Raw genomic sequence first — 15,082 nt, 5'->3', positions numbered from 1 at the left:
CCGTCTAGAGCAGGGGGTCTCCAATCTTGCCAACTTTCAGACTTGTGGACTTCAACTCCCAGAGTTCCTCAGCCAGCTTTTGCCACAAGTCTTAAAAGTTGCCTAGATCAAAGGCATTTACTTAGTCTCACCAGCTTTGTTGGCTGAGGAATTCTGGGAGTTGAAGTCCACAAGTCTGAAAGTTGCCAAGGTTGGAGAGCCCTGCTCTAGAGATTTGGCAGGGATGCGATTTGATGTATTTCCTTTCCTGTGAAGCGGCCAAGGCTGCGGGGTTGGCCACATTCGCATATTCGGAGTCAAAATGCCAAGATGCGAAGATGCCCTGCCTTGCCGGTGGTTTCTTAGGGGGAAAAAAATAGCAGGAGGAAGGAGCAGTACTTTGAGTCCTTGCATGAAAAAAGGGGGGATATTAATCTGTCAGTCAGTCAATCAATCAATCAATCAATCAATCAATCAATCAATCAATGGTTTTGTCGTGCCTTTTAACTCTTGTGGGGTTTGGAATTTGGCCCATTCGCTTCCACTAAACTCAGCCTTAGCTGTGTGACATGTCAAACATCTTTCCTTGCCTAGTTAAAGACATCTAAACACAATGACCTCCACATTTTAGTGAAACTAGCAGTAATAATTTCTGGTAACCCACTACTTTCGGACCAGCTGAAAAATCTTATTTAAGAATTTAAATTCTTAAATTTTATTTAAATTTATTTAAGATTTAAGAAAAAAATTAGACTTAGCCCCATTTGGAAACATGTATGCATTGTCCCTCTTCTTTTTGCATAGTTTTTGATCACATCCTACAATGGCCCATTAAATTCTGGAGTAAAAAAAAAAAAGAAGAAGTGTCCTTTCATTTGAGATTGACTCCAAACGACTTTGCAGATATCTATGGAGTTTTCTTGGCAACTGACAGATTTGCCTTCTGGAGTAGGCTTCCATTTCCCAGTCTGCACTGCAGCTTTGCAATATCCCTGTAATTTCCCAAGCAAGTCTGATTTTACCATAGTTATTTGTGGAATCAGCTGAGGTTGGCCATCTAAGCCATGGCTTAATGGAGAAAACCTAAGAATCTTCAGGTTGAGAGTTTTCAATAAATGTCTGTCTCATCCCCTTTTCAAAATCTCCATATATATATTTCCCTTCTCTAGATACTAATTCAGTTAATGTAATCTGAGTGCACTTCTACCAAGGGTATGGACCTGCTCACTGCTTTCATCAAAATTGAGCTCATCTTATTTATTTCTAGGTCAGCTACAACTCAGTGTAATCTATTTTGCAGAGATCCACGATGCTTTGAAATGAACTATTTTTTTCATTAGCAACAAATCCCAACAATCTCTGCATTCCAGCTCCTTGACAATTTTCATTCCCCACAGTTTGCCAAACAACCATAGGATCATTGTTACACAGGATATTGGTAGAGCCTGAAGACATATGGCTATTCCTTCCTTCCTTCCTTCCTTCCTTCCTTCCTTCCTTCCTTCCTTCCTTCCTTCCTTCCTTCCCCTCTCCTAGAAAAATGAAATATTCTAGGAAATATTAAAAAGGAAGAATATTATATTTTCCCTAAAGGAGAAACATGTTTCTTAAGACAAACTCAGAGCCTCAGTTCCCTGACACCCCCACCCCAGCAGATATTTTGGTGCCAATCTATCTACAAGACAAAAGACATGGCCCTCAGGACATGATAGGATTAGCCCTCACTCAAGATCCAAACCAGGACAAAGCCATTAAGCCATAATAGGAATTGCCCAAAGCCCTTTCATTATATCATCTCCCACCACAGTTCAACCAAGCTTGACTCAGAAAACCTACAAGGTTAGCTATGATACCTACAGCAGCCAATAGTTTGCCACAGGAACAGGAAGCTCCAAGGCGGAGCCCAAGAGAGGGTATAAATCTCTCTCCCTCTCTCACCCATGCGCTCATTTGCCCTGGACCCAAAAAACCCATGTGGTCCACTATTAATCCATCTTTCTAAGCAGTCTCCATGTTTCCAGTGTCTTGGAACTGAACCCAGATGGACATTTCTTCCAACACTTCCTTCCTTCTTTCCTTCCTTCCTTCCTTCCTTCCTTCCTTCCTTCCTTCCTTCCTTCCTTCCTTCCTTCTTTTTTCTTTCTTTCCTTCCTTCCTTCCATCCCTCTCTTTCCTTCCTTCCTTCCTTCCTTCCTTTTTTCTTCCTATTGTGTCAAGAGACCCCTGTTTTTGTGGTCTTCTCTGATAGTTGTGAAGAAACATTTATTTGTCTGCTTGTCAAGAATTCTCTGCTTCTGCAATGCAGAGACTTTCTGTGAACCATCGCATTCTCAAAACTAAGCCACCTATTACTAGATCAGTAAACTAGTATTAGATCAAAGCAAAGAACAGAGTAAAATTTCAACATACATTGAAAACATCACTTTAGCCCTTTATTAAAAGGAAAGAAGCACAAGAACTGAACATTGATCATAGTGTAAGTAGACCTCGCATTTGATATGGTAACAGTTGTTGGAATGGCTTCATAGTTTTATTATAATCTGCTTATCTGTATCTTTGGATTCTGACAAATTTTTTTTTTTTTTGCAGTACTTTGTCTTACAAGCCAAGAGAATCTGGCAATTGCCAGAATAATTTTAAATTTTGAAGTTTTTACCGATAATCTATTGGAAAATCATCAAGAACTCATCTGGATCACTTTCCTTGCCCCATTATGTTTATATGTCTATATTTCCCATTGGCTAAACTGCAATGACAGCAGCTAAAATCATATTGATGTATGTCATGATTTCTTTTTTGTTTTGTAATAATTAAAGGATACACAAAAGTGATGCACCAGAGGCTTAAGAAAAGCAGTAAGCCAAGCAACTGTCTGCTTTTAATTGGTTCTACTTCCACAGAGAAATAACAAAAATTTATGAACATGACCAGTGCTTCAGAGGGAAGTATCAATCTGACTACAAAGAGATATTCAGAAGTGACTCAATCTAAAATAGCAGCCTACAGAAAAGCTCGATCAACAGAGTAAGAACTCTGGATTTCAGTAGCTATTAATACTTTCCAACCAGGGGTGAAATCCAGCATGTTCTGACAGGTTCTGGAGAACCGGTAGCGGAAATTTTGAGTGGTTTGGAGAACTGGCAAATACCACCTCTGGCTGGCCCCAGAGTGGGGTGGGGTGGGAGTGGAGATTTTGCAATATCCTTCCCCCAGGAGTGGGGAGGGAATGGGGATTTTTGCAGTATCCTTCCCCTGGAATGGGGTGGGAATGGAGATTTTGCAGTATCCTTCCCCTGCCATGCCCACCAAGCCACGCCCACAGAACCAGTAGTAAAATAATTTAGATTTCACCACTGTTTCCAACCATTCCTTACCTAACTCTAATTTTGTTGGCTTTCCATACAGATAGAGTCCAAATGTAACTCTTGCTTTATGCTGTCAGCTTATTGAAAAGAGAAAAGTTTTTTTTAAAAAAACTTGTTAATGCATGGATAGGAGGTAATAGGAGAGACACAACCCAATCTGGTAATATGCATCAAATGTATAATTCTGTCTTCTGTCTCTGTCAGAATGTTGTATCTTACTATTGAACTGTCAGATCTGCTAGGGACCTTTCATACAATTAAAGGAAATAATTGCCCTCTTTAAATTCGATGAATCCCTTCCTGGCCTTGCACAGGAAAATACACTGATTCTTGAATTGCCAATGGCTGCAATGTTTGGCCACATATGGTTCAAACGACATTTCCCCTTTGAATCAGGGCCATCATCCAGCATTGACATAAATAAAACCTGTCCATCCATCTAAACCACTGGTGCAAATCCTGTTTTTGAATTGCAATCTCAGTGCACCTCAATGTCACATGGTTGTAAAAAATCTAAGGTGAAGCGGAGTAAAATTAACGAAAGAAAATCAGATTTTTTTTCTCCTATGCGAACTGAATTCCTAATAGTTTTCCAATGCTACCTGTCAAATGTCTATGTCTAAACTGTCTATGTCTAAAATGTCATCCAGGTCATGGTTGTCCCAAAGGTGCTTTTTTCAAGAAGCAACTGGACTTTCCGGTTTTTGTTTGAAGACGTTTCGCTTCTCATCCAAGAAGCTTCTTCAGTTCTGACTGGATGGTGAGGAATGGAAGGATGTAGGAATATATACAAGGAGTATAAATGCAAGGAGTATAAATCCTTCCATTCCCCACCATCCAGTCGGAGCTGAAGAAGCTTCTTGGATGAGAAGTGAAACGTCTTCAAAGAAAAACCAGAAACTCAAGCTGCCTCTTGAAAAAAGCTCCTTTGGGATGCTACCTGTCAGTTTCTCAAGACAATTGTACGGTTATAAGCTACTTTAGGAATGGTTTAACTCTTAAGTTTGGGTTCTGTATATCAGCTCAAGAAAACCAACGTTTAAATAATTGAGTATATGCAAAGCTCCTATTGATCTATTGGCTTTATTTCCAGCGTTTTTCTATAACGATACCTTGGAAGCTGAGGTTGACTCTGAGACGGAACTGTCCATGGGGGAACTTAGTTGGCCCGAGGTTGAGGAGATCATTTTTTCCCCTTTTTCTACCTCCTTAATATCAATTTCTGCTTAGCCTTAGTCTTTAGTACGAATGTCAACCGTTATCGGCTTAGTTTATGACATCAGTGGTACATCAGCGAATCAGATTCAATCTTTATTTGAAAAAGGCAAACGTCCTAGAATCCGGCAGTTATATCAGGAAGCAAGCGGAAACTTGCAGGGATTAAAAATAATTACTGTTCCTATTTCCAGAAAAGAAAAGAGTTTTCCTCTTTTATGTCATTTTATCACACTGTTGTCTCAATCGAGCCCAGTTATGAATGGTCTCACACCAGATAAAACTCTGGGGTATTGTTCCTAATTATTTTTTAAATAAAAATTTGAAACAATATTTTGCAACAGTCTTTCTCAACCTCAGTGACTTTTAAGATCTGTCGACTTCCATTCCCAGAATTTCCTAAATTCTGTTAAATAACCAAAACAACTTTGTGAATAGGCCAAAGCATTCCTTTATTGTCAAACACCTCTTTATGAGAATCTTGCAAGATTGACAGATTGACCCTTGGAAAACGGCAGAAATTTAATAGTTTGATCTCAGATGTGTCTTCCCTCATATCAACTCCATGCTGGAATGTTCTTTTCCTCCTCCTAGAGCCCCCCCCCCTTCAACCAGTGGTTCCACCACACTGGCTGAAGAATTCTGGGTATTGAAGTCCACAGATCATAAAGTTGTTAAGATTGTGAAACACTGCTTTACAGTATTAGCACTCTGAAGATTGGTCATTAGCTCTCTTAGAGTCTGAGAGTCGCTGAGGACACTTGGGGTTTTATCTGCACCCTCAGGTCACTTGAATGAGAGTGCAAACAGAGCTAAGAGTGCTAACAACCTTAGCTAAGACTGCTAAGAATATAAATCCATCCATTCCCCACCATTCAGCCAGAACTGAAGAAGCTTCTTGGATAAGAAGTGAAACATTTTTAAGCAAAACAACAAGCAAGTCCAGTTGCCTTTGAACAACACCTTTGGGATTATACTATATACTTCCCTCCGTAGAAAACTCAGAAACCATTAACATTTTAACTTTATTCTGTTCAGAGGAGCAGAAGTATATATCGTAACATAATAATGAACATTCTTTGTTTTGGTATCAAACTACAACTGAAAGCAAACCAGATACCCATTGCAGAAAGTTTTAAGCATAACTCGCTCCAAATATCTGAAATAAGTTACTTTCCTTTTTACATAGGAGGCAGTAGTTTTTTCTATTGGGAGTAGCTGAACCTAAATTTGTGGTTGTCTAGAAAGGGAAAAAAAATGTCTTCCTCATTAGGCAAAATTGTTACACTTCTCATTCTTTATATGATACACGGAATATTTTAAAAAATGGTTCAAATCTCTTTTTATAAAATCTCTTTCATTTGTTACTGGATTCATTAATTTTAGACCACTCCTTTCCTGTAGAATGGAGTAATGCACTATTTTAGGTACAGATCAGTGGTAGGTTTCAACATTTTTTACTACCGGTTCTGTGGGCGTGGCTTGGTGGGTGTGGCAGGGGAAGGATACTGTAAAATCTCCATTCCCACCCAACTCCAGGGGAAGGATACTGTAAAATCTCCATTCCCTCCCCAATCCAGGGGAAGGTTATTGCAAAATCCCCATTTCCTCCCAATCAGATGGGACTTGGGAGGCAGAAAATAGATGGGGATGAGGCCAGTCAGAATTTTTACTACCAGTTCTCAGAACTACTCAAAATTTCCACTACTGGTTCTCCAGAACTGGTCAGAACCTGCTGAAACCCACCTCTGGTACAGATAATCCGTTATTTATGACAACAATTGGAAAGCATTTCCATTGCGAAGGCAAGGCAGTTTTAGTGAGTCGGGTCCAATTTTACGATCTTTTCTGCCATGGCTTTAAGCCAAACATTGCCGTTGTTAACTAAATCACCTGGTCATTAAATGACTTCATCTTCCCCCTGTCGACTTTGCTTGTTAAAAATCACTTGGGAAAAGTCACCTAGAAGGAGAGTGTGTGACTCCCGGGACACTGCAACAACCATAATAATTTCATGCTGGTTGCTAAATGCCGCAATTTTGATCATGTGATGCTGCGACCATTGTAAATGTGAGAATTGGTCATAACTCATTTTTTCAATGCCGATGGGACGCTGAATAGCTGCTAAACAAATAGTTGTAAGTTGAGGACCCCCTGTATTTTAAGACATGGCTGAAAACCTGTTTCTCTTTCTCCTTCTGGGAAAACAGTTACATTCCGATTGGTGTCTGCAAGAGCTCTTATTTTGCAAAAGCATCTGCTGTCCGCTCGGAAATTTTCCCTGCCATTCTAGAATGTGAGAACCTGCCAAAAGCAGAGGAAGGGGATTTGAATGAAGTTGAAAGGATAATATATGAAGTTTTGGGCACCAAAGAATCGAAAGATGAAATTCTGGTTCCCGTGCAGATCACAGACCGAATTTTTTTCCTTGATTTAGCCAACAAGAAATTGAAAACCATCCCATGGCAAGTGTTTGATCTGGAAGACCTAGAGGAACTGCATCTGGAAAGAAATGAAATTTGTAACATCTCAGGAGCAATAAGTAATCTTAAGAATATACGGGTTCTTTATTTGAATAAGAACAGGATATCAGAGCTATGTGAGGAACTGGGAGAATTGAAACGTCTCCGAAGTCTGGATCTGAGCAGTAACCCACTTCCTTTCAATTCACTTACAGTCATCAGTAAAATACGGTCCCTTTCTCATCTCAGATTCTATGATTTAAATCTGGATGAATTTCCTCTGGAAATCTGCAGACATCTTCATCACTTGAAGCTGCTGGGACTCTCTAACAACAATCTAAAATGTCTTCCCAAGGAAATAGTGAATTTTACCAAACTTCAAGAGCTCTATCTAAAAGAGAATGGATTTGAACATTTTCCCTTGGAACTTTGTCAATTGCATAATCTAGAAATTATAGACCTTGAGAAAAATAATCTGAGTGTCATTCCGGATGAAATTTCATCCCTGCAGAATTTATCTCAATTGTATCTTGCCTGTAACAAGCTGACAATGGTGCCTGATTCACTGAGTAAGTGTTGCAAACTGTCTCTCCTTGATTTGTCAACAAATCAATTGTACAAACTCCCTCGAAGTTTAAAGCGATTGACAGAAATGAAGGAATTTAGCATATCGGGGAACTCCCTGGCTAGTTTTCCACGTCCATTACGGCACTGGAAATGCCTTACTGTAATTTATATGAAGAACTGTGGCCTGAAAGCGTTACACCCTTCTTTTGGAAAACTAACCAATACAATAATTTTAGATCTAAGTCAAAATCTTCTGGAAGAATTTCCAGCACAGATTTGTGCAATGGAAAATCTGGAGATATTGTCCCTGGACGACAATCTGATAAGTAAGGTATTTATCCATCATATTTCTATCCTACTTCTTCCAGTCAGATCACCTTCCATAGTAAATTAAAATTCATTTAAAATATCCTTAAATACTTTTTAAAAGGATAATAATTGTAGTTTGTTACCAGATTTATATCACTGAAAACCACTGATATATTTTGCGGGATGTGCCTAAAAATATAAAAGACCTATAGAGGTAAAAGTGCAGAATCTTACTTGCTAAGGGCCCTTCTCGAAGTTTACATTGTCAAATACAAAATAAACATTTAGAAAATATAAGGACCACTCAGTTAAACCAACAATTCCACACACATAAACATATACAGATACATTTTCATCTTTAAAAACATGGAAACCTATGCTTTTTGGGAAGTAAAATAATGATAATAATAGTTGCAATGTGTGTGCTTTTCTATCCCCTTAATTTTAAAAGACGTTTTGTAACAAAATATTGTATTAAAAAGTGCAGTCAGAAATTAATGTTTTTTATTTACCACTTGAGCTCAGGTGCCCAAGATCTGCTTGTTAGCTTAGCTCTCTTCCCCCCACCTAGGGCTGAGGAAATATGCAGACTTGAGTCAATAAATGTAGGGAGCCTTTGCAGGGGTGTCCACAGGTTGCAATCATAAATTGTGTGTGTTTCATGTGGGACACACAAAATTGGTGGAGCTTTCACTGTGCCATTATGGCTGCAAACCCTTTGGACAGTGGTGGGATTCAGCCGGTTCGCACCACTTCAGGATAACCAGTTGTTAACTTTCTGAGCAGTTTGGCAAACTGGTTGTTGGAAGAAATCATTAGGGCAGAGAACCGGTTGTTAAATTACTTGAATCCCACCACTGCCTTTGGACCATACCTTGCAGTTTCCTTCAGCCTGTGGTACACTGTTGGAAGGAAAATCCATCTGCAGGGATCCAAAAGGTATAAAACCCACCCACTCTCAACTCCATTTTGGTCAGCTGCCCCAGAACCACAAACCCTGGTGGTTCTGTTCATCAATAAATGGATCTTCTTTCCAATCAGTTTACAGCTTCCATTTTATTTCTAGCACCTTTCTCACAGCTTGGAACTGAACCAGATGGATTTTCCTTCCAACTCCACCCTGGTGGACCTCCATGAAATGTGTTTTTAGATACTTGTCCCAAAAGTGTTCTCATTTCTTCCAGATGTACTAGGGCAGCGATCCAGCTAGGGAATGAGTGGGAGACTGGCCCACGTGAGGAGTAGGCTAGTGCACATGCATACAGCTCAATTTGCACAAGCAGAGGGCTGGCACGTACACGCATGAGTGTCTGCTGGCCTGCTGCTCATGCCCTTCAGCCAGCCACTCACAAGGCCCAAATCCAAATAGGTCACAACCCAGTAGTGGGCCACAGCCCAGAGGTTGGGCAGCCCTGTATTAGGGCAACAAAACTTGTGACTGCCAGTCAGTTGAAAATTGTGGTTGAACTGAGGTCCCAACACTGAACCAACCAAAACTGAACGCAGTATTCCAAGTGTGGCCTTACCAAGGCATTATAATGTGGTATTAACACTCAACGTGAATGAATGAATGAATGATAGCACTTCTGGTGGTTGGTGACTTGATTCACATTTCCAGGCAGAATAAAATATCGTGGGGTCTTCTAAAAATGTTTTTTATTATTACATTTTAGCTGGAGTTATTATCTTTTTTCTTAAGGTGCTAGAAGATTCAACAGGCATTACGTACTGAGGGTGATGAGGGAAAGAGAAGTTGAAAAAGGAGAAAGAGAATAACTTTTAGAATCTTGAAGAATTCAACATTGTTTGTAGTCTCCAGGGATGTCTGCCAGAAGAAAGTTAAGAGGGGGACCATAATCAGGTGGTCACAGCTGTCATGTTGATGTTTGTGAATCACCTGTAGATACCTTGGTGGTTTCCTTGTTTTAGAAGATACTGGCATATAAAAGGGTACTTGGTAATCAACGAGCAATTCCTTCAACTTTTAGAACCCATTTATAATGTACAAACTGAATAATATGTATTTTCCCAAATCTGTATTTTGAAAACATCAAGATACCTCCAGCCGTAAATAAGCTTTATCAGCTAAAAAGCCTTGGTCTAACCGGCAACAGGTTCATCTCGTTCCCTGAGGAAATATTCCACATTGCATCACTAGAGACACTCTACCTGGGACAAGATAGAGGGACCAAATTAACAGAGTTACCAGAGAATATTAGCCAATTGCAGGTAAGAAAAAGTACTAACCATACAAACCAGTGGTGGGTTTCAAAATTTTTTACTACTGGTTCTGTGGGTGTGGCTTGGTAGGGGTGGCATGGCTTGGTGAGCGTGGCTTGATGGGCATGGCAGGGGAAGGATACTGCAAAATCCCCATTTCCTCCCAATCAGCTGGGACTTGGGAGGCAGAGAATAGATGGGGACGGGGCCAGTCAGAATTTTTACTACCGGTTCTCCGAACTATTCAAAATATCTGCTACCGGTTCTCCAGAACTGGTCAGAACCTGCTGAAACCCAACTCTGATACAAACTGAAGTAAAGACATTTGCAATGTAAACAGCAGGCCTAGAAAACTGTTCATTGTTTATCTATATCAGCAACTTTAAGATATGTGGACCTGAACTCCCAGAATTCCCTAGCCATATTGGCTAGGGAATTCTGGGAGTTGAAGTCTACATATTTTAAAGTTGGTGAGTTTGAGAAACACTGATTCATGGCCTCTTGGACTTTTGGCTAAGATCAAGACAGAGGTGGGCGTCACATACTGTAACAACCGGTTCATCCAGAACCGAAAATTTGAGTGTGCACATGCGGCATAGAAAAAAACGGGGATTATATAGGATGGGATAGGGCCAGGGAGGGTGGGCAGGCCCAGCCGCTGGTCGGAACTACTGGTTCACCCAAACCAGTCTAAACCAGCAGCAGCCCACCTCTGGATCAAGATTGTATCAAGTTTTCATCCGACTTGTTCTCCATGTTCTCCAATTCTCAGGTTATTGTTCACTGCAGCAATTAGAAAAAATAAAGGACACATATGCATACTTATTAGTCATTGTTTGCAGAAAGACAACATTCTGATGATGCCACTGAGGCTAAGCAGTCAGCAGGTTTTCATTGTTCAAAGTGAGCTGCACTCTTCTTCTTTTTTAAAAAAACAAAGCCTACCCTGATGAAGTTATAGGATGCTTTGGCTGCAAATGCTGTGCAGAACGGAGATTGGCATCAGTCAGGGGATTCTGTACAGGTAGTCCTCCACTTAATGGTCACAATTGAGCCCAACATTTCTGTTGCTAAGTAAGACAGTCGTTAAGTGAGGCTGTTGGTTTGAGCTCCAAGCTTGGCAATTTGGTTGCAAACGTTTCATCGAGGAGACATCTTCAGTGTGTTTTGAATTGTGCTCCTCTGTCAGAAGAAACTATCAAACAAGTCTCTTGTTTGATAGTTTATTCTAACAGACAGCAAGGCAGCCACCTGGCAGGCATCAGAATGCCAGCTGATGGTGCTACTTTTCAACTGGCCTTCTAGGGAAGGAAAGGATTGCTGACTTACCTGAGAGGTTGCTTAGCAGGTAGACTCTAAGATACATTGGGGCAAAGGAATGGAGATGCAAGAATTCAGGAGCAAAACATCCTGAGTAGTCAGTTCTGTGGAAGGGCCTGCAGATTCAATTTTGCCTTTTTTTTCCCCCATTTAAAATTATATGTGGCCTCACATTACATTGTTCTGAAGATTACTTGATTAGTTGAGTTTCTGGACAAATCAGTAGCCACATCTGGCCAAATGGACATGTGCATTTCCCCCTTAGAATTTAAAAGAACTATACATCGAAAACAACTTCTTGGAGTATCTTCCATCAAGCATAAGATTATTGAATAACCTGGAAATACTTGACGCTCATAACAACTTTCTTATAGAACTGCCTGACTCCATATGCCAACTACAAGGTAAAAAAGAAAAAGACATAGACAAAGAAAATTATTGGCTTCTTTAGCCTACTTAGCTCATTACACCATTTCATATTTTTGTTTCTGATTTGTCTTTAGGTTTGCAGAAGCTATTACTCCATAACAACCAATTATTTCAAATCCCAGAGGACTTGGACAGCCTAGAAAAATTGCAGGTTCTATCGCTGGAAGGGAATCCTATGATGAACCCACCAGTGGAGGTGTTCAGTCAAGGGTTGCCAGCCATATGGGAATATTTACGACAGGAAAGAAAAACAAAAGAGACGGCCGTAAAGGTATGACGTTGGGAGGACAGTCAGAAGTATACAAGAGAACAGGTTAAAATATCTAATGAAACGTTGTTCATCCCTAGTATCTTAAACAGTTGGAGCACCTTGACTTGGATCAAGAGTGTCTTTCTTGGAAAAAATGCTACGATTCTTAATTCTTATGATCAAACTGGAACTGGATATGTCTAGTCTTATGAAAAGAAGGACTAGGGGGTGACATGATAGCAGTGTTCCGATATCTCAGGGGCTGCCACAAAGAGGAAGGAGTCAAAGCATCTGAGGGCAGGACAAGAAGCAATGGATGGAAACTAATCAAGGAGAGAAGCAACTTAGAACTAAGGACAATTTTCCTGACAGTTAGAACAATTAATCAGTGGAACAACTTGCCTACAGAAATTGTAAATGCTCCAACACTGGAAGTTTTAAAGAAGAGATTAGATAACCATTTGTTTAAAGTGGTGTAGGGTTTCCTGCCTAAGCAGAGGGTTGGACTAGAAGTCCTCTAAGGTCCCTTTCAACTCTGTTATTCTATTCTATTCTAATTACATATTGCACTAATTACATATTGCACTCAGAATAGAATAGAATAGAATAGAATTCTTTATTGGCCAAGTGTGATTGGACACCCAAGGAATTTGTCTTGGTGCATACGCCCTCATAAAAGTACATAAAAGAAAAAATACATTTGTCAAGAATCATAAGGTACAACACTTAATGATTGTCATAGGAAAATAGTCAATATAAATGTTAAGGATACCAGCAACAAGGTTACAGTCATACAGTCATAAGTGGGAGGAGATGGGTGATAGGAATGATGAGAAGATTAATAGTAATGCAGACTTAGTGAATAGTTTGACAGTGTTGAGGGAATTATTTGTTTAGCAGAGTGATGGCGTTCAGGAAAAAACTGTTCTTCTGTCTAGTTGTTCTGGTATGCAGTGCTCTATAGTGTCGTTTTGAGGGTAGGAGTGGAAACAGTTTATGTCCAGGATGCGAGGGGTCTGTAAATATTTTCACAGTCCTCTTTTTGACTCGTACAGTATACAGGTCCTTAATAAGAATGTAACAGCATGATCATGTGTAAATAATTATATGCAATGGCATGTGGGAATGATTTGAAGAGATAGGAGGAAGAGATGCAGTTACTGGTATTGCAGGAAGTCCTCAGGTTATGACTCTAATGTGCATCATAATTGTAACACGTGACAGTCATAAACTGGGTCGGTTACCTGATCCATCTGATTTTACAGCCTTTTGGCATTGGACATTAAGTAAATCACTGGTTATTAAATGAATCCATGGTCATTAAGCAAATCAGCGGCTCGCTATGAGTGTGATTTTATTGAAAACCAGAAGTAAATGCTGGTTTCAGAAAAACTTTCATAAAATTCTATCTGGTTGCCAAGCAGTCATGTGACTGGTGGAGGGAGGGGGGGGTGACTGTTGGAACTTTTAATTCAGATCCTCTGGGTATGTCTGTTACACAAACTAAGCAACCAAGTCGTTAGTTGAGGACTACCTGCAAAAGACAGCTGAGTCCACAAAAGGCATTCTGGAAATTGAAGTCCACAAGTCTTAAAGTTGCTGCTCTAGGGACCAGCAACTTTCTACTGGAAAAACTGAATGGATGTAATTTCTTCTTATTTGTAAGAAATTACACTTTAAAGATGTTTGGTAATTAGCTTCTTCTTCTTCTTTTTTTTAAAAAGCAAGAATCCGAGGAATTGAATATCCTTACTGAAAAGTATGATTAAATCATCACCACATCATTGGAAATTATGATCAATATAAAAAGTATAATCTGATTAGTGTGGGATTTGGGGCAATAATGCTGAAAGAGGCAAATTGTACAGGTTTCATAATATTAATTATCATAAAGGAAACGTGGATTTAAATAAAGGGGCAGGATGTTGAGTGATGTGGGGAAAAAATAGAAGAGTTGCATTCTCTGTAATATTTTATGTCTGAATCAATGAACAAACCCACCTTTAGTAAGGAGGAGCTCAGTATACCTTGTCCAGCTTCTGCAAAGGAACATAACAATTGCTAACCACATTGGGGTATTAATTATTCCCTCATTCCCTCAGGTCCAGGCTTGGTGGCGAGGCCTAAGGGTGCGCAAAGGGGTTGGAGCCTATTCAGAGATCCTGAAAATGATGAAGAAGGTCAAGAAAGAGAAGAAAGAGAAGAAAGGCAAGGAGAAAGAAAAACCCAAAGACAAGAAGAAATAATTATTTCTTGGGGCTGTACAGGGCCTTTGGAAAGCCTGCAAGAAAAAGAACAAGAGGAATAAACACAAACAAATGAGCATTGTTTTTTTTTTTTAAATCCCTGTTTATCTTTAGAGGTAAATAAATTCTTTTTTTTTACTGGTCAAAGAACATTTCATGTGGTTGGGATGGGAAGCCTGAAGAGAGGTTGAATTGACTATCCAACTCATCAATAGGTGAGGACTAGATATTAGATGTCTAATATCTAATCTGAAATCCTCAAATAAGTGTATGATTATGCTGGCCACATGACCACAGAAATTGTGTTCGGACAACGCTGGCTTCCTCGGTCAAGAAATGGATAGCCACCATCCTCTGGAGCAGGGTTCTCCAACCTTGGCAACTTTAAGACTTGTGGACTTCAATTCCCAGAGTTCCTCAGCCAGCTGGCTGAGGAACTCTGGGAGGTGAAGTCCACAAGTCTTAAAGTTGCCAAGGTTGGAGAACCCTGCTGGCTGAGGAACTCTGAGAGTTGAAGTCCACAAGTCTTAAAGTTGCCAAGGTTGGAGAACCCTGCTCTAGAGTCAGACACAACTGACTAGGAAACTCTTATCTTAGATATTAGACGTAGTTCTCCACCTTTCCCATCTAACCTTTTGGCTGGCTAAGGAATTGTGGAAGTTGAACTCCACAAATCTTAAAGCTGCCAAGTCTGGAGACCCCCTGCAGTAGCATTTTAGG

At 40.0% G+C, this 15,082-nt stretch overlaps 1 protein-coding gene across 1 annotated transcript; it reads left to right on the top strand.

Annotated features, from left to right (window-relative positions):
- The first annotated feature begins 2,896 nt into the window (after nt 1–2,896).
- On the top strand, nt 2,897–14,362 carry LRRIQ4 (leucine rich repeats and IQ motif containing 4). The gene is made up of 6 exons (XM_070946472.1): nt 2,897–3,003; nt 6,770–7,919; nt 9,953–10,126; nt 11,703–11,841; nt 11,941–12,137; nt 14,219–14,362. Exons 1-6 carry the CDS (start codon nt 2,897–2,899, stop codon nt 14,360–14,362), a joined length of 1,911 nt encoding a protein of 636 aa, XP_070802573.1.
- Nucleotides 14,363–15,082: the final 720 nt, after the last annotated feature.

Source organism: Pituophis catenifer, unplaced genomic scaffold, assembly GCF_029215685.1.
Source record: "Pituophis catenifer annectens isolate HBS135680 unplaced genomic scaffold, rPitCat1.0.hap2 SCAF_6, whole genome shotgun sequence".
Classification (NCBI taxonomy): domain Eukaryota; kingdom Metazoa; phylum Chordata; class Lepidosauria; order Squamata; family Colubridae; genus Pituophis; species Pituophis catenifer.
This window is presented reverse-complemented; position numbering and strand designations above follow the sequence as displayed.